This window comes from Peromyscus maniculatus, chromosome 11 (genome assembly GCF_049852395.1).
Source record: "Peromyscus maniculatus bairdii isolate BWxNUB_F1_BW_parent chromosome 11, HU_Pman_BW_mat_3.1, whole genome shotgun sequence".
NCBI classification, from domain to species: domain Eukaryota; kingdom Metazoa; phylum Chordata; class Mammalia; order Rodentia; family Cricetidae; genus Peromyscus; species Peromyscus maniculatus.
Genome location: NC_134862.1, coordinates 89,838,732 through 89,858,120, shown reverse-complemented (window position 1 = coordinate 89,858,120; position 19,389 = coordinate 89,838,732). Strand labels below are relative to the sequence as shown.

General features: G+C 40.5%; 1 protein-coding gene across 15 annotated transcripts in view; it reads left to right on the top strand.

Moving 5' to 3' along the window:
- Positions 1-19,389, top strand: part of Nvl (nuclear VCP like) — a 65,538-nt gene that overhangs the window by 6,403 nt on the left and 39,746 nt on the right. For 8 of the 15 annotated variants that reach the window (XR_013043456.1, XR_006062163.2, XR_006062162.2 and 5 more), the window contains 10 exons: positions 1,145-1,197; positions 1,286-1,382; positions 3,639-3,696; positions 5,660-5,932; positions 7,141-7,273; positions 7,466-7,542; positions 8,489-8,623; positions 10,908-11,009; positions 15,867-15,984; positions 18,427-18,571. Coding sequence is in view for 8 of the 15 variants with exons in the window: in XM_042258727.2 (XP_042114661.2) it covers positions 1,145-1,197; positions 1,286-1,382; positions 3,639-3,696; positions 5,660-5,932; positions 7,141-7,273; positions 7,466-7,542; positions 8,489-8,623; positions 10,908-11,009; positions 15,867-15,984; positions 18,427-18,571 (1,191 nt within the window). In the remaining 7 variants the exon portion in view is untranslated. The remainder of the gene's footprint in view (positions 1-1,144; positions 1,198-1,285; positions 1,383-3,638; positions 3,697-5,659; positions 5,933-7,140; positions 7,274-7,465; positions 7,543-8,488; positions 8,624-10,907; positions 11,010-15,866; positions 15,985-18,426; positions 18,572-19,389) is intronic. The other 7 variants (XR_013043458.1, XR_013043459.1, XR_013043457.1 and 4 more) reach the window with 3 other exon arrangements.

Here is a 19,389-nt window from a genome sequence, read left to right as displayed (position 1 = left end):
GTGTACTTGAGTATGTGACTGTGTACCACATATGTGATGTCAGGCACCAGGTGTGTGATATCAGATCCCCTGGAACTAGAGTTACAGTTGTTAGCTGCCATGTGGGTGCTGGAAATTGAAGTTCGGTCCTCTGGAAGATCTGACAATGAATGCTCTTAACTGCTGAGCCATCTGTCCAGCCCCAAGGTCTCTTATTTTTATACTCCAGGCTAGCTGGCCTGCCAGTTTCTGGAAATTCTGTCTACTTTGTCTCCCTGTGCCTACCTTTATGTGAGTCTTGGACACAAGCACTTTATCCACTGAGCCATCTCCCTAGCCCATGCACCTTATTGGAAAAATGTTAAATTATGTTTAATTTGTGTGTGTGTGTGTGTGTGTGTGTGTGTGTGTGAGAGAGAGAGAGAGAGAGAGAGAGAGAGAGAGAGAGAGAGAGAGAGAGAGAGAGAGAGAGAGCGCGAGCGCACACATGTGCTCTGCACACCTGTGAAGTTGAGGCAGCTTTGCAGGAATTGGTTCTCTCCTTTCACCATGTGGGTCTTGGGATCAAATGTATAGTCAGGTTTGGTAACATCCATCTTTATCTGCCATCTAACCACCTCGAGGAACCTTTTTAAAATATTGATTTATTTATTTATTTTGTTGTTGTTGTTGTTTTTCTTGGAGACAGAGTCTCACTATGTGGCTGTGACTGGCCTGTAACTTACTATGTAGACCAGGCTGCCCTTAAACTCACCAAACTCCATTTGCCTCTGCCTTCTGAGTTCTGGGATTACAGCATTCACCAACATATCCAGTATGAAGAATTTATATTGGTTGAAGGCATGGTGTCGCAGCTCTCAGACTGAGGCAGGTGGATCAAAAAAGTCAGTGTAACTGATCTGGCAGAGAAGCATTTAATCCCAGTACTCAGGAAGCAGGTGGATCTCTTAGCAAATTCCAGGCTAGCCAGGGTTACAACCCTGTCTTGAGTTTGAGACAAGGGGCCCCATTTTGTTCCCAGAGTGGCACATGACAGTTTACCAGTTTATCAGTTTTCTCTCCCCTTCTCAAGCAAAAAAAAATGAAAACCAAAACAAACAAGTTTGCAAGTTTAGTAGAAAATATTTGTGAAAACTGTGTGCTAAAAAAAATTTTTTTTTCCCAGTGTAGATTATGGCCGAAGAAAAAGAAATGCTTTTAGGATTCAGGTAGAAAAAGGTGAGTCTTTCACTATTGGAGCAGAATTATCAACATTTATGGAAATACTAGTTTTAGCTCATGACATTTTATCGTTTACTTGTTTCAGTATTTAACGTAATTAGTAGTGAGAAAGAACTGAAGAATCTTAAGGAATTAGAAGATGAACATCTGTCAAAAAGAGCACGAAGAGACGAAGACGATGAGTGAGTATTGCGAAGCACGTCCCCAAGTCCCACAGGCACACCTGGAGACCCTCCAGGGCTCCTTTCGGGCAACGGTGCAGCCACGCCTGAACATCTTTCTACCTTACACTCTCTTTCCCTCCAGCCATATTGATCTCTACTCCTAAAGATGCTTTGACTGCTTTTCAGTAACTTGAGTATTCATTTCTTTTTCACAAATCCCACTCAACCTTAAAATGTCAGTGAAGATGTCAGTCTTGGGCCTTCTTAGATCCTTCACATCAGGTTACAGAGATTTGCTGTGATCTTTGTATCGTGTGGCATGGAAATTGTTTACTGTTTTGTATTACCAACAGAGTTGTCTCATCATCGTTATTCTTTGCTTTAATATAATGCCAGATATATTAAAAGATGGCAGTAAATTTTAATGTTTAAATATGTTATGGCTGGAGCACTCATGTTAAAAATGACAACATTTGGGTTGGGGATTTAGCTCAGTGGTAGAACACTTGCCTAGCAAGTGCAAGGCCCTTGGTTCGGTCCTCAGCTCTGGAAAACAAAAAACAAAAAAACAAAAAGGAAAGATTGGATTGATGGCTCAGTTCTGCCAGAGGAACCAGGTGTGATTCCCAGCACTCACATGGTTACTCACAGCTGTCTGTAACTGCAGTTACAGGGGTACACACGTGGCACATGTACATGCATATAGTCAAAACACCTGTACACATTAAAACAAAACAATGAGACATTCCTTATTATTTGATAGATAAGGAAGCTGATATTCAGCGACATTAAGCACAGGTTTTTAGCTGGTTAAATGGATTTTTACTTTTAGTTTAGTTTCGAGACAGGGTCTCTCTGTGTACTCCTGGCTATCCTCGAACTCTCTAGGTAGATCAGGCTAGCCTCACCCCACAGAGACCAGCCTTCTCTCTACTTCTCGAGTTTGGGGAATAAAGGCACGCACAGGTACACCTGGCTGTTTAAAATGGATTTTTAGATCCCAGTTTCTTTGATCACAATACTCTTTTTCCTAAGATTTATTTGTATTATTTACTTGTTTTGTTCTTTAATTTAAGATTTTTAATATAATGTATTTTGATCGTGTTCCCCTCCCAGTGTCTCCTAGATTCTCCCCACCTTCCTACCCACTCAACTTCGAGTTCCTTTTCTCTCTCCCTCTCAAGCAAAAAATGAAAACCAAAACAAACAAAAACTAGTAAGAAAAAAAAATGCTAAAACAAAAAGGCCACAAAGAAACCTTGGAGTTCGTGTTGTGTTAGCCAGCTAACTCCTCCCAAACATGAGGCTTCCTTGGAAAGTGGTCAACCTATCCAGTGACACCCCCTTTCCTGGTAGCTTTCAGTTAGAATTAATGTCTTGTGCCCCTCCCTTTTCAGTGGTGGGACTCTGTCCAGTTTGAAGCTGTGCAGGTCTTGCACATGCTGCCACAGTGTTGTGTGAGTTCACGTGTGCATCAGTCGTGTTGTGTCCGGAAGACTGTTTACTTGAAGTCATCCACCACCTATGGCTCTTGCAACCTTTCTGCCTCCTCTGCTGCATAGATCCCTGAGCCTTGAGGGAGGGGTTTGGTGAAGACATTCCATTTAAAACTGAGTGCTCCAAAGTCTTTCACACTGCGCATGATCCAATTGTGGGTCTCTGTATTAATTCTCATCTAGTGTACAAAGAAGCTTCTCCGATGGTGGTTGAGTGGTACACTGGCCTGAGGTTGGTTTTGTTTTGTTTTAAATTATTTTTGTAAGTGAGTGTGCCTGTGTTAGTGGATCCTATATGTATGTGGGTGCCTGTGGAGGCCAGAAGAGGGCATCATATCCCTTGTGAACTGGAGTTAGGAACCAAACTTGGCCTTCTGTAAGCACAGCAAGTGTTCTTAACCACTGAGCCATCCATCTCTAAGGCTCTCACTTGGACTCTTTTTTTTTCCTGTTGTTTTTGTTTGTTTGTTTGTTTGTTTGTTTTATTTTTTGTTTTTCAAGACAGGGTTTCTCTGTGTAACCTTAGGTGTCCTGGAACTCACTGTGAGACCAGGCTGGCCTCAAACTCACAGAGACCCACCTGCCTCTGCCTCCCGAGTGCTGGGATTAAAGATTTGTGCCACCACCGCCCCCCAGCCAGCCCTTGAACTCATCATGATTTGCCTTAATATATTGACTTATTTGACACAGTAAGAGAAAAGGCTCCAAAACTTTTTTACTTTCTCTCTCTCTCTCTCTCTCTCTCTCTCTCTCTCTCTCTCTCTCTCCTCATCCTTAGGTACACTGAAAGCTATTCTGATGATGATTCAGACATGGAAGATTACCCGGATCCACAGGTAAGCCAAACATTGAGTGAGCCCACTTTGATTTCTTTTTCTTTCTCTCTTTTTTTAAGATTCATTTATTTTTGTTTTATGTATTTGACTGTTTTATCTGTATGTATGTATGTGTGCCTGAGAGAAGAGGGCATTGGATACCCTGGAACTGGAGTTAGGAGCAGCTACTACGTGAGACCCGGGAACTGAACCTGGGTCCTCTGCAAGAGCGGCCAGTGTTCTCAACTGCTGAGCCATCACTCCAGCCCGTTTTTTTTTTCTTACTCATTGTGATCCTTTCTTAGAAAAAAGTTAAAAATAGAGTGAAGGACCATGTCCATCATTATCAATACATAATTGAATGCTCCCTATACACACCATCAATAGTTTAATCATCTTTCCTGTACTTACATAATTAGTTATATATAGGAGAAAGAGGGAAAACAATAGTTAAAACTGAAGGCAGGTTTATGGATATGAGGTAGATCACTGACTCTACTCTGAGGAAAAAAGATAAAGAAATAATAAGAAAATGAGTAGATCACTGAATCTACTGTAAAAAGGGGAAGATATAACAATGACAAAAGGTAGACTACTGAATCTATTATGAAAAGAAAAAAGATAGAATATGGATATGATAAGATAAAAAGGTCCATTTTTGAATCTACTTTTAAAAAGGAACTACTTGTTTAAAATAGGATAAGTAGTGAAATTTTTTGGCTGAGTATATCAAGTGTTACTGGACTGGACATTGTTAATATATTTAATGGAGTTAATATATTTAATGGAGTTTACATCGTTAATGTAATTCTTGACTATATTGTATATACTTACTGGATAGTTTTTCTTGTATTAGTTATAAGCTTTTTTTTTAATTTTAGACAAAAAAAAAGGGGAAATGTGATGGTATTGTGTTCCCCAAAATATTGTGCACTCTATTAAACTTATCTGGGGTCAGAGACAGAACAGCCACAATATTAAACATAGAGGATAGGCAATGGTAGCACACGCTTTTAATCCTAGCATTCCAGAGGCAGATAGCCATCTGGATCTCTGTGTGTTCAAGGATACAGCCAAACATGGTGACTCATGCCTTTAATCTCAGAAAGCGAGCCTTTAATCCCAGGGAGTAATGACAGAAAGCAGAAAGGTATATAAAGCTTCAAGTCCAGAAACTAAAAGCATTTTGGCTGGTTAAGCTTTTAGGCTTTTGAGCAACAGTTCAGCTGAGACCCATTCTGGATGAGTACTCAGAGGCTTCCAGTCTGAGGAAACAGGATCAGATGAGGAACTAGTGAGGTGAGGTAGCTGTGGCTTGTTCTGTCTCTCTGATCTTCCAGCATTCACCCTAATACCTGGCTTCAGGTTTGTTTTTTTTAATAAGACCTTCTAAGATTCCTGCTACACAGATTGGAATATTAAGGGAAGTAATAATAAAAAAGAAACTCACCAGGTCTGTGTCACCTTTAATCTCAGCACTTGGGAGGCGTAGATGGGCAGTTCTCTGAGTCCAGGCCAACTAGGGCTACATAAATGGCATACTTTCTGCCAGGGAGGCAGCATTACTGAGGACAGGCCTGAATAAAAAGATATAGTAAAAATGCACCAAGTTACCAGTTGCTTCTTAGTTTTTATCTTCTTGGTAAATAAAGCTTTGAATTTATTAACAAAATGATTACAGTACTCCATTATGTTTGGTCCAGTGTTGAGTTGATCATTCACTGCTTACCAGTCCATTTTCATACCTCTTGATTTTATTTACTCACCAATTATGAATTGGCCTGGTTCTCTGTTACCTTAGAGTGGTTATAGTAGTTTTGGATAGTAAAAGCTTGTTTGGAAATTAACTAACTAATAACCTGTGTATTCTGACTGTAAATGTTGTGAGAGAAGTTGTTTAAAGTAAAATACACAAAGCCTTTTAGTTTAGGTACTGAAGATTTAACTTCATGAGTAACTTAGTCTGAAATCATGTTTTTGCCAGTCAGCAAATCACATGAACAGTTCCCTGCTATCTCTGTATCGGAAAGGAAACCCTGATTCTGTTTCAAACACTCCGAAGTTGGAACAGAGAGAAGCCACCACTTCAGTGCCATTACTGACTTCTAAAACGGGCTCCATGCCATTGAAGACCCCTGCCAAAGAATCTGAGGGAGGATGGTTTATTGACAAAACCCCAGGTGGAAAGAAAGAAAGTCTTCCTTCAGACCTATCAGATGACCAAAGCAACTATAAAAAGCCAGATTCTGAGGTACAGGTATTTTTACAGTGATCATTTAGTTCCATGTGTTGGAGTATATTGCAGTCTTTTCATTGAATGTAGTATAGCTGAAGTTTTCCTGTGTCCACCCGGCTCCTGCAGCCACTCAGACCTAAGTAAACACACAGAGACTTATATTACTTATAAACTGGCCATGGCAGGCTTTTTGCTATCTAGTTCTTATATCTTAAATTAACCCATTTCTATTAATCAAGCAAATACTTGTATTTTTGTTTTTTTAAAAAAATCACAAATACTATGAAATATATAGAAAACATCATCACTTTTTACTACTTCTGTCATTATTATCCTAGTCCAGGATCTTTATTGCTCTAACTGTTGAATAGGTTTCCAAGTGGAATCTGTGTCTTGTTACTCTACTCTGTTTTACACATGTAGATATCTTTTCACATTGCTGGGTCACTGCCATTTTTGTCAGATTTTAATTGCAATGAGAAATGCTGAGAAACAGTTGTGAGGAGAAGGACCTATCTGACTTAATTAGCATTCCTGCTAGGCCTGAGGTGAGGTGTAGCAGCATGGTGAAAGAGCGAGGGAGAGCAGAGCTACTCACCTCATTGAACCAGGAAGCAGTGACGGGAAGGGACCACGGTTCCAGAGTTTGTGTCAGTGACATCCACCACTCTCCAGTGACCCTTTCCTCCAGTTTGGTTCCACCTCCTAGTGACTGTTCAGCTGTGAACTCATAAATGGATCAGTCATGATTTTATGATAAGGACGTAACTGACTGAGCCCTATTTGTTTAATTTTGGATTTTGAAATAGGGTCTCTTGTAGCCTAGTCCAACCTTGAAATTTCTGTGTACCTAAGAATGCCCTTAACTTCTGATCCTTCATTTTCACTTCCAAAGTGTTGGGGGTATAGGTTTTCCTTTTATGTTATTGATGGGCCTTTCCCTGAATATCTTGGCTTCAAGCTGTGACTATGGAGAGCACTATTATAATTGGTAAGAACCTCATGTTTATCTGCATTAAGTCTTTTGGAAGAGATTGAATTTAACTGGTCAACTGGTAGAGCCTGGAAAGAAAGTTATCAAATATTAAGATTTAAGCTGTGCTTTTTTTGTTTGTTTGTTTCTAAAAGAAGGCAGCAAGCATCCTTGAGCAAAGAGGTTGGCAATAGTTAGCAATGCTACAGCACTGTAATTTGAAGTACAGCTTATTTAAATTGTGTTTTCTCCCCAGACTTTAAAAGATTCTTCTCTTCTGGAAAGTGATAAGAAAAGGAAAGGTAGGCCAAAGAGCAAAGGAAACAAAAGAAAGACAGAGGCTCTTCAAGAAGTAGATGGAGAAATAGAAGCTAGTCTGCAGAAGAAAGGTGAGCTGTGGAGAGCAGGAGATGGCAGCAGTGTGTTTGCTTTGAGAGAGGGGCTCACTATTTTGAGTTATTTTGTTTGAGAACCATTTTTGTGTCGAAATACCTACTTGAGAACTTTTTTTTTAATCTAATGGAGCTTTAGTTATGTTTGTATGGAATCACTAATCTTTTCACCTTTTTTGGTTTTCCCAGCTAAAGCAAGGAGTATAGAGTTGCAGATTTCCAGTGTGAAGTTTGAAGATGTTGGAGGCAATGATGCAACATTAAAAGTTAGTGGCAATTGAGAAATGGCATTGCATGAGATGGGTCTATTGTGAAACATTTACACAAAATCAGCCGGTTTTTGGTTTTTTGGTTTTTTTGTTTTTTTTCGAGACAGGGTTTCTCTGTGTAGCTTTGGAGCCTTTCCTGGAACTCGCTCTGTAGCCCAGGCTGCCCTTGAACTCACAGAGATCTGCCTGCCTCTGCCTCCTGAGTGCTGGGATTAAAGGTGTGCACCACCACCACCTGGTTACCTGTTTTTAGTTTAAATTAAAAGATGATTTTATGTATCTAGGTGTTCTGCTGGCTTGCATGTATGTTTGTGCACCACTTGCGTGCCTGGTGCCCTCAAGCTAGAAGGGAGTGCCAGATTCCCTGGGACTGGTGTTACAGACAGTTGTGAGCCACCATGTAGGTGCTAGGAAACACAGCCAGGTTCTCTACAAGAGCAGCCAGTGCTCTTAGCCCCTGGACCATCTTTCCAGCCTTCCATCTTTGGTTTTTAGTGTGAAGTGAGTACAGAAAAGACGACTGGGAAGGTGAGATGGGCAGACCTGATCCTTGAGAGTGAAGAAAGAATGAAGCTTCCGTTCTTCTCACAGTTTTAGTTCTAGTGTAGGTAAAGTGCATGCTTTATAAGTTAACACCGTTCTGACCGTGCTGATGGGAATGGCTGCAGTTCTTAATGTCTCCTCTGTGACAGTCACTGTGACAGTCACTTTTCTTGGTGTTTTATGAGATAGATATTTTTACAGCTTAGGAAATAGAAGCATGGAGACAGCATTGAAGTTATTTACACAGTATACCAAAGCTGGGATTCAAACTCAAGTTGAAGCCTAAAGTCTGTGTTCTATCTAGTATATTTTGGTGTCCCCAAAATAGGACATTTAATTCTACTTTGACTCTTTTTGTCTTGGGCCAAGGAAGACATCTTTTATGCTTATTCCTTGACAGGAAGTATGCAAGATGCTCATCCACATGCGTCACCCAGAGGTATACCACCACCTTGGTGTAGTGCCCCCTCGTGGAGTTCTCTTGCATGGGCCACCAGGCTGTGGGAAGACATTACTTGCTCATGCAATTGCTGGGGTAAGGCTAATTGGTGCTGGATTTTGATTTTTTTGTTGCTGTTTGTTTTTCTCTGTGGTCAATTCCAGTTAGACCTGGTATCCTTATAGGAAGCAAATTGATAGTAAGAAATTTCTCTTCCTCCTTCTCTCCCTCTCTTTCTTCCTCCCACATCATCTTCATCATTGTCTTTTTGTCGTTTGTTTGTTTGTTTGCTTTGTTTTTCAAGACAGGGTTTCTCTGTGTAGCCCTGGCTGTCCTGGAACTTACTCTGTGGACCCTGCTGGCTTTGAACTCCATCTGCCTCCCTAGTGCTGGGATTAAAGGTGTGAGCCACCACCGCCTGGCCATTGTTGTTTTGAGACTAGGTTTCTCACTGAACCTGGATCACACTTGATTTGCCTAGACTGGCAAAGGACACTCCTCATGTCATTTTTCACCCTGCCTGTGCTGGGTTTACAGATGTGGAGCCCCTCTGCCTGGCTTTTACATCAGTGGCATAGTTCTAGACTCAGGTTCTCATGCTGTAAGCACTTACAGACTGAGCCCTCCCCAGCCCCAACTTCTTTTATTGACCTTTTTCATGATGCTATTTATGCTGGGTTTGTTGTTTGTTGTTTTTAATGAATACAGTTATTTTGTCTGACAGAAATTTGGTGGGAAGTAAAATAACATAAATGCAAAAACTCTTTCTAAACACTTAGTTTACATTTTACTTACTTCTCTTTTCCTTTATCCTAGCTGTTCTTAAAAGCAGCAAAATATGAAAAAATAGTATTATTTGTTTCTTGGAGTTAAATAATTTAAAATTTCTATTGTTAAAATGCCCTTCTAAAATAGTTTCAAAAGATCACTTAAGCATGGTAATGTGCACCTGAAATTTCAGTTTTTGTAGGACTAAGGCAGGATTGCAAGTTTAAAACTAGCCTAGGCTTTAAATTTTGTAAAGTTCTTCCTTGTATGAACTACATTCACCCCTGTACCTACAAAAAAACATTTTTTTTTTTTTTTTTTTTTTTTTTGGTTTTTCGAGACAGGGTTTCTCTGCGTAGCTTTGCGCCTTTTCTGGAGCTCACTTGGTAGCCCAGGCTGGCCTCGAACTCACAGCGATCCGCCTGCCTCTGCCTCCCGAGTGCTGGGATTAAAGGCGTGCGCCACCACCGCCCGGCCAAAAAGACATTTATTTTGCAGAATAAAAAGCTAACAATCCTGATTGTGTCCTATCAAATTTTTCAGAAACTTACTTCATGGTAAAATGCAAAGTAATCCAAGGAACTTCAACTAGTGGAATAATATATTACTCTAATCATTCATAGAGCAAGATCTCACTTTTTAAAGGAAGCTTGATTTGTCTTTCCAAAAATAAATTTATTTCATGGTCACTGTATAGCAGACCTTGGAACATAGTGTTTGCGTTCATGTGTTTGGGTAAATCCCAAGATTTCTTTTAAAGACAGTCTACACTGTTAGTTCAGACAGCCTTGAACTCAAACCTTTGCTCTCCCAAGTGCTGAGTGGCTGCTGCAATTGATGGTTAAATCCATAAACTTTTTAGTTTTTCGAGACAGGGTTTCTCTGTATAGCCTGGCTATCCTGGAACTCACTCTGTAAACAAGGCTGGCCTCGAACTCTCAGAGATCTACCTGCCTCCGCCTCCTGAGTGCTGGCATTAAAGGCATACACCACTTCCACCTGGATGACTTTTTTGTTTGTCTTTTTAGGTTTATTTATTGTATTATATTTGTGAGTGTTTGCCTGCATGTATGTCTGTATACCATGTGCATGTCTGGCGTCCATGGAAGTCAGAAGGGCTGTGGGATCCCCGGGAGCTGGAGTTAAGACCACCATGTGGGTGGTCATAACTGCTGAGCCCATCTCTTTAAACTTTTAAGTAGTGTTGGTCATTGTGCCCACACACAAAGATGAAATTCTTTAGATAAGTGTAGAGGCCAGAAAGATGGCTCAAAGGGTAAAGGTACGTTCCCCATGCTTGATGGCCCTGTGCTGAAACCAGAAGCAACATGGTGGAAGGAGATTCCCCATGCTTGATGGCCCTGTGCTGAAACCAGAAACAACATGGTGGAAGGAGAGAACCAGCTTTTACAAGTGGTCCTCTGACCTCCACGTGTGCACAATGGCACATACATGCCTGCACACACATACTTGCATGGATGCACAATAAATAATAAATATATTTTTAAAACTTAAAAGCAGTCTAATTTTGACAGGGCAGATTGGCTAAGAAAAATGTAGGAAAGTTAAATTGTGTTTAATCTTTGGTCATTCTTTTCATATTTGTACTCAGGAGCTTGATTTGCCAATTCTGAAAGTGGCTGCACCAGAGATTGTGTCAGGAGTTTCTGGAGAGTCTGAGCAAAAGCTCCGAGATTTATTTGACCAAGCTGTGGTGAGTCAACTGTTTCCTGTGCCCTCTCATCACGTGCTGCATGCTCTCTTAGAGTTGGCTTTTCTGATGCTAGTATTTTTTATCTCACTCTCTGACTTTTTGTAAAAACATCTAGTGGTAAAATTTAAAGTGGATTTAATGATACAGACTCTTGGTAAGTAATCTGTCTCATATGAAATCAAACATAAAGGTAATAAGTTTTGGCCCATCATACCTAGGAATTGAGTGTTCAAAACATCTTGTCCTTAGGATATTTCATTCACTTTGTTTCTCCAGCTTGTTTGACTAGACAACTTGCAAACACTATGAGAATTATCATACTTAGCTTATACAAGCGCTGTGAAACTCAAGAAGAAATGCTTTTGATATGATTTGAGGTATGAAAAGGAAATTCACTTACCAGAGAGAAATTATAGCTAACTACAATTTCTGTCGTTAAAATTTAGAAGAGGATATTTGGATCCTATTGAAGTTATAGCTTCAGAATAGTACGGAGCTTTACATGTCTGTATTCTCATTAAGTAAGTTGAAGACCAATTCAGTGTCATCACATAGCATGTTGGGGAAGAGACCTGTCCACTCTACCCTGTTCCAAATTGTAACCTGTAAATATACCCAGTTTTCATGGGAGTTTCTGAGTGTTTAAATCAGAAGATTCATTTCTTTTCAGATGATGTGTTCCCATGTTGTCTAGCCTGGCCTTGAATTACTGGCCAAGCAACCTTCCTACCTCAGCCTCCCAAATGCTGTGATTATAGGTGTACACCATCATGCCCAGTTGAAAGATTTCTTTTTTTTTTTTTTTTGGTTTTTCGAGACAGGGTTTCTCTGTGTAGCTTTGTGCCTTTCCTGGAACTCACTTGGTAGCCCAGGCTGGCCTCGAACTCACAGAGATCCGCCTGCCTCTGCCTCCCAAGTCCTGGGATTCAAGGCGTGCGTCACCATTGCCCAGTTGAAAGATTTCTTATAAAACCTTTAATGTTGTGTCTAGTATACAGCAAAAGTCCTATAAATGACGGCGTGCATACTTGAGCAGACATGCATCACCACTCTGACTAGAACTAAAAAGTGATGAGAAGTTTCTTATGTCGTGTTTCTTTCCCCACCTAACCCTTCCAGACGGGATCCTAAGTAACCCAGTCTGGCCTCGGACTTCTTGTGTAACTGTGGATGATTTTGAACTTACTATCTTCCTGCTTCCACCCCAGGGTTGAAATGACAGTTGTGTGTAAGCACACTGGGTTTAATTTTACCTCTTTATTTGCATCTAAAACATATAACGGCTCATAAACATCACTATTGTAACTACTAGAAGCTGATGTGAAATTAGGAGAGAAATGTATTTTAACAGCAATAATAAGTAACTATACATTTGTAATAAATAATAATGTAAGTTATAAGAATAATTAATTAATTTTTTAGAATCTCACTGTATAGCCCTAGCTAGCCTAGAACATACTATGAAGATTAGGCTGGCCCGAAACTTAAAGAGAGCCAGCCTTAGCCTTGCTGTGTTATGTCCCCATGCCCAGCAAGAAAAATGTTTTCGGATGGGAAGAAGTAGAGGTGAGCTGCTGGGATTGGTATGTAGACTACAGTGAAATGGCATGGCTGCTACCAGGAGGATCCAGAGAAAGGGTGAGAACGACGGTGTGTGCATTTCTCTAAATGTGTATAAACGGTGCACATAGTTGTATGTCTTCGTTTCTTTTCTATTGCTGTGATAAGACGCCACAACTAAGGCAGCTTCTAGAAGAAACGGTTTATTTGGGGTTTACAGTTTCAGAGTTCGAGTTTGTGACCACCGTGGCAGGAAGCATGGCAGTAGGTAGATAGGCATGGCGCTGGCACGGGAGCCGAGAGCTCACATCCTCATCCACGAGCAGGGGGCAGACAAAGCTAACGGAGAGTGATCAGGGCTTCTGATACTTCAAAGTTCACCCCCGTGACACACCTCTTCCAGCGAGGCCACACCTCCTAATCCTTCCCAGACAGTTCACCAGCTGGGAACCAAGTATTGGAATATGAGTCCAAGTGTGTTGGGGGTGGGAGTGTGAGGGGGCATTCTCATTCAGACCGCCATGGAGAATTTTGTATATATGATAAAGACAATGGCAAATACGGATACAAAGATGAATAGCATATTTAGGTCATTAGTTCTGTGCTGAGTGTCTGTAATCTAGAACTGAGCAAGTGCAAGTCTGATTCAGGTGTTGAATAGCACGTGGTCTTATACTTTCTTTCCCTGCCACTTCTTCCATAGTCCAAGTGAATAACATAATCTTTGTCAAGCAAAATTAATTAATTAAAAATTAATCCCTTCCTTAGGCTAAGTTCTGATTATCATCATTTATTCTTTGCCATTTAGTTTTCCAGGTCACTGACAAAACATAATGGGTTTGCTTTCTGAGACCTTTGCTCTATACTTTTACTTTTGTAACTGATCTAGCAGTCAGTCATAGGTGCTTTTGCAAACATTGTCATGAGGAAGATTGGGAAAGACAGCCAGTAGTGACAGGCCAAGCATCTGTCACTTTGGTGTCATTTTGAGCTGACATTGTGTGACTTTTAACACAATAAATGTCTCTGTTTTGTCTATGGAGTGACTAAGTATAATTGAGGTTGTAAGCCTAGGTTTTTATTTTTCACTTAATCCTTATTTTGTGTGTGTGTGTGTGTGTGTGTGTGTGTGTGTGTGTGTGTGTGTGTGTGTGTGTGTTTAGTAAAACTGATTGTGTTAGCCTCTTTGTCGTCACTGTTGCTGAGTTAGAATCTCAGTCTGTATTCCAGGCCTCCCTCAAACTCATAGTTTCCTCCTGCCTAGGTCAGTGCTGGGATTACTAGCATGAAACACTAGCTTGCACATTATATCCATTTTAAAATGTACCACTCAGTGGCATTAAGTACTTCACTTTTTACTTTAAAGTTTTTTACTACATTTATTTATGGTGGTGGGGTGGTACGCACATGTGCCCAGGCACATGTATAAGTCGGAGGACAACTTGTGGGAATCTGTTCTCTCCTTTGATCCCCGGGATCAACCTCTGGTCACCCTTAGTGGCAAGCAGTCTTCCTTACCCACTGAGACAGCCCTATACTTACATTGTGTAACAGTCATCACCACCCACCTCTAGAACTTTCTCATCTTCCCAGTTGGAATTCTCTAGCTGATATATTTTTATTTTTTTTATTTTTTTTTAATAAGGTTTCTCTGTGTAACAGCTCTGGCTGTCCTTGAATACGTGTAGACCAGGCTGGCCTCAAACTCACAGAAATCTGCCTGCCTCTGCCTTTTGAGTGCTGGAATTAAAGGCATGTACCACCACTGCCCATCTCTAGTTTATTTTTATATATAAAAAATAAAGATCTGGGGACTAGAGAGGTAGTTCATTTCTTGGTTAAGAGCACTTATTGCTCTTGTAGAGACCAGCGTTTGGTACCTAGTACCCACATGGTGGTTCATAATCATCTATAACTTCAGTTCTAGGGCATCCTACACCATCTTCTTGCCTCTGCTACACCAGGCGCCCATGTGGTACATACACATGCGTACAGACTAAACACTCAAACACTTCAAGAAATTTTTAAATAACATGAATTTTAAAAGGCTGAGACAACAACAACAACAACAACAAAAAACCCCAAAGAGTTGATCACGTGTTAACTGAAATATTGAAACTTCATTATCTTTCCTTATTCAGTGTAGTCTTTGGGGCTGGGTGTATATAGTTCAGTAGTGGAGTGTCTGTCTTGTATGTGTGTAGCATGGGTTTGATGCCTAACATCTCAGAACTAACTCTCTCTCTCTCTCTCTCTCTCTCTCTCTCTCTCTCTCTCTCTCTCTCTCTCTCTCTCTCTCTTCTCTGATAGTTTCAGTATAAGATAAATGGAAAAGTTATGGAGGTGAAGGATGATGATTATACAAGAGTGTAAACATATGTAATGCCACTGAATTATACTTAAAAGTGGTTAAAACGGAGCCGGGCGGCGGTGGTGGCGCACGCCTTTAATCCCAGCACTCGGGAGGCAGAGCCAGGCGGATCTCTGTGAGTTCGAGGCCAGCCTGGGCTACCAAGTGAGTCCCAGGAAAGGTGCAAAGCTACACAGAGAAACCCTGTCTCGAAAAAAACCAAAAAAAAAAAAAAAAAAAAAAAGTGGTTAAAACGGTAAATTTTATAGAAATTTTAAAAAAGCTGTGGTGCTTCTTAAGACCTTCTTACAGCTGATTGAAAAATTTGGACTTTGTTTCTGTGTGTAGCCCTGGCTGTCCTAGAACTCGATTTGTAGCCCAGGCTGGCTTCAACTCACAGAGATCTTCCTGCCTCTGCCTTTGAGTGTTGTGATTGAAGATGGATGCCACCACCATCCAGCCAAATTTTGACATTTTTATGCTAGAGAAAAACTCATACCATTTAAGCAAACTTGGATTTTCTAGTTTGAAACTCAGTTTTATTTTGGTTTTGTGAAACAGGATCTCATCTAGCCAGTCCAGCTTGGAACTAGAAATGTTGCGTAGGATGTCCTAAGTTGATTGTTCCAAGAGCCAGAATTATTAGCATGTGCTACTATGCTTAGCTTAAAGCTTTTTAAATGTACTGCTTATATTCTGTAGCATACAAATATATCTAACTTACAGAAGAATTGCAGAAGGTACTTCAGAAACCGTGAAGCATTCTGTTCTTTAAGACATAGCGACCAGAAGCATTTGTGTGAGCTGCTGCCTTCTTCGTGGTTGTTCTTTGAGGACTGGCCTTGAGCTGTAGAATCAATTCTTGATCCTGAAGAATATGTAAACATTGGGTACCAATATAGAGAACTTATCTTATAGTCATATCTTTGTGGTGTTTTTATTTCTAGTCAAACGCACCCTGTATTGTTTTCATTGATGAAATTGATGCTATTACCCCCAAAAGAGAAGTCGCTTCAAAAGATATGGAACGAAGAATTGTAGCCCAGCTTCTAACCTGCATGGATGGTCAGTTTAAAATAATGAGTTTATTTTAAGATAGTATATTTCTGAAAATAATGCAAGTCATACATGCATGTATGAACCATTTAAATAGTGAATTTCATAAAACAGTCTTTTTTGTAAAAGATTTTCCAGTCATTTCAAATTGTATTGAACTGTGTGTGTATGTATGCATATATGTGGGTGCACATGTATGTGCCAGGAGTGTATTCATGTGTGTGTGAGAAGGGAGTTCAGAAGGCAATCTCAGATACAATTATTTAGGAGCCATCACTAGTTTAATTGGCTTGATGCTTGCCAAATGGGCCAGGCTGCCTGGCCGGTGAGCCCCAGGGGTCTGCCTGTTTCCACCTCCCCAGCACTGGGATTACAAGTGTGCCACGTTATATGCATTTTTTTTTTTTAAGTTGATGGGGAAAATGTCATTTATTTCTGTAAGTAATTGTGAAAGGAGAATTTTATACTGCAGTTACCAATTCCTGGCTGTTCATTCATCAGATTTTCATGTTTGGGGTGGGGAGGGCATTTTTTTTTTTTTAAGTGGGTTCTGGGAATTGAACTCAGGACTTCATTCTTGCGAACCAAGCACTTTTCTACCTGAGCCGTCTCCACATCTCCGTAGTAATTGAATACGCATTTACTAATATATTGTTTTGCTTTTGCTGTCTATGATTTCAGGGTTGCATAGTACCTACTGTTGTTCCTTAAGAGTATCTTTGGGAGAGAAATGTTAAAATTTTAATGCATTTATATTTATGTCTTAAAAAAATATTTTTACTTTTGGCCTGGTGTGGTGGCAGGTGCCTTTAATCCCAGCACTTAGGAACAGAGGTAGGTGGATCTGTAAGTTTGAGGCCAGCCCAGTCTACAGAGTAAATTCCAGGATAGCCAGAGCTACAAAGTGTCTCTATCCACCCTTCCACAAAAAAAAATATTTTAAGTATGTGTATGTGTGGGGTGGTTTGTATGTGAGTGCATTGCCTGTGGAGGCCTTAAGATCCCTTTCAGTTACAGGTCATTTTGAGCCCCTAAGCCTGGGTAGTTGAAATCAAACTAGGGTCCCCTGGAAGAATAGTATGAGCTCTTAACTGCTGAGCCATCTCTCCAACCCTGTGTTTATCTCTTTTAACTGTTAGTAATATTCTTTAAGTTTACTATGCAAATTAGAACATTTTTACCAATGTTTCCATATAGAGTTTGAGGACAACCTGGGCTGTATAGTGAATTATAGTCCAGCTAGGGATATATCACGAAAACAAACAAAAACAAGAAAAGAAATAGCACATGTTTTGGTATCATATTCCTGTAATCTATTATCCAAGCACATATAAAACTGGGACAGGATAATTGCCATGAGTTGTTATAGGCTAGGCTGGGTTACATAGTGAATTTCAGGCCCAGCTTGGTCTACAGAGTGAGACCCCCCTGTCTCAAAACAAAACAGAAGAAAAAAGTACAAAAGGAAAGTTAATTTGAAATATCACATAACATAATATGTATTATGTTTCTTATGGTGCCAAATTATAAATCACTTGTGTTTTAACTTTTGTGCAGTGCCAGGGATTGACCCTGGATCTTGACGTGTGCTCTGAAAGCTCTCAGCCATTGAATTATACCCACAGTATGCTGTTTTATTTTCATCTTAATTTTGTTGCCATGTTTTTGAGGCCTCTACTCTTAAGAAAAGCTTTTCATAGATTCTTGCTAATCAAATAATAGATCCATTATTTACAATGTGCTTAGCATTTGAAACCATGTCATTTCCTGTAAGGCCGTGTAATCTAGACTCTCTCCTGTTTAATTCTGGTTCAGCTGACAGAATATTTACAAAAGATAAAACTGATAGAATACTTGGGAAAGATAAAATTTAAGCCCTGCATTCTGTTTATTCCTAAAAATCTATCCCTAAAGTAAGCCAGAGCTGCATGGGATGTTCTGTACCACTCTCTGGTTCTCCCTCATCCTTGTGAGCCAACATTGCTGTCTTCCTCACCCCCACTGCTGGACCGCTCACGTGGTCTGCCTGTGCATTGCATGTGCCCCTGTGTGCTTTCACTCATGCTGGTCTCCAGAACGCCAGTAACTTTAGCTTTGCTTATAGGAACCACCTTGCCCGTCAGGCTTTCCTGAAGTGTTTGTTTCTTTGAAGCCTCCATCATCCCCCTGCCTTGTTCTATTACAGTGTTTGATTTATTCTGATTGTTATTAAACTTCTTGAAACTTGTCTTATACTGTGTTTCCTTAATTATACACTTCATATTCCTCAGTAGACCGAAGTGCTGGTAGAAAGGCAGTCACGCTTCCACTGTATTAGACAATAAATATTTTAAAGTATTTATGTATCAAAGTACACAGATTCTCTCTAACCTTTAAATGACTTGGGTAAACATTGCTGTCCTCAAATGTCAGATGATTTGTCTCTCCTCTTTTATGTCTGTTTCTCACTAGATCTGAACAACATGGCAGCTACAGCTCGAGTCCTAGTTGTTGGAGCTACTAACCGACCAGACTCGTTGGATCCTGCCTTGAGACGTGCAGGAAGGTTTGACCGAGAAGTATGCCTGGGTATCCCTGATGAGGCTGCCAGAGAAAGGTATATTCTTATAGAATGGTGGTGTTTGCATGCCACTGTGCTAGCTGAGCCACGGGTTTTGAGAAGAATAGTAAGAACTACTATATAGTGTTCGTTCCGCTTTAGTGCGCTCTACCTCTCGTCTTTCCCTCGTCCCCCACCTCCCACCTCCCTGTTTAGGAGTTGAACTAAGAGCTCCTAATGTGTTGGCAAGCATCCCACCAATGAACTGTATTTCCAGACTCTCTTCCCCTTTTCTCTCTCTAAGACTGGGGGGGAGGCAATGCTTAACAAAACAACTCACTCATCAATAGGACATTTGTTTTAGGTTGTTCATTAGTGATAATCGTGTTTATTGATTGCTATTTGTCTGATATTCTTAATGGAGTATGTGGTTTTTTGGGTTTTGTTTTTGTTTTTGTTTTTTTTGAGACAGGGTTTCTCCATGTAGTTTTGGTGCCTGTCCTGGATCTCGCTCTGTAGACCAGGCCAGCCTTGAACTCACAGAGATCTGCCTGGCTCTGCCTCCCGAGTGCTGGGATTAAAGGTGTGCGCCACCACCGCCCAGCTTTAATGGAGTATGTGTTTTAGTTGGCTCACCAGCTAAGGGGCAGTGTCTGTACCTCTGGAGTAGTGTGGTGCCATCTGGTCTACCAGTTAAGTCGGAGTACCATTTCACTAGTCTGCCCAAGGCTGTGGGTCTCATTAAAAAGATGCTAATGAAGGCTGCCTAGCGATTGGTGTGGAAAGAGCAAAGAACTTACACCAAGAACCAAAAAAGAATGGTAGCCAGAATGACTTAAGAAGTAACCTTAAGGTAGTGGAGTAAAATCTAGTGA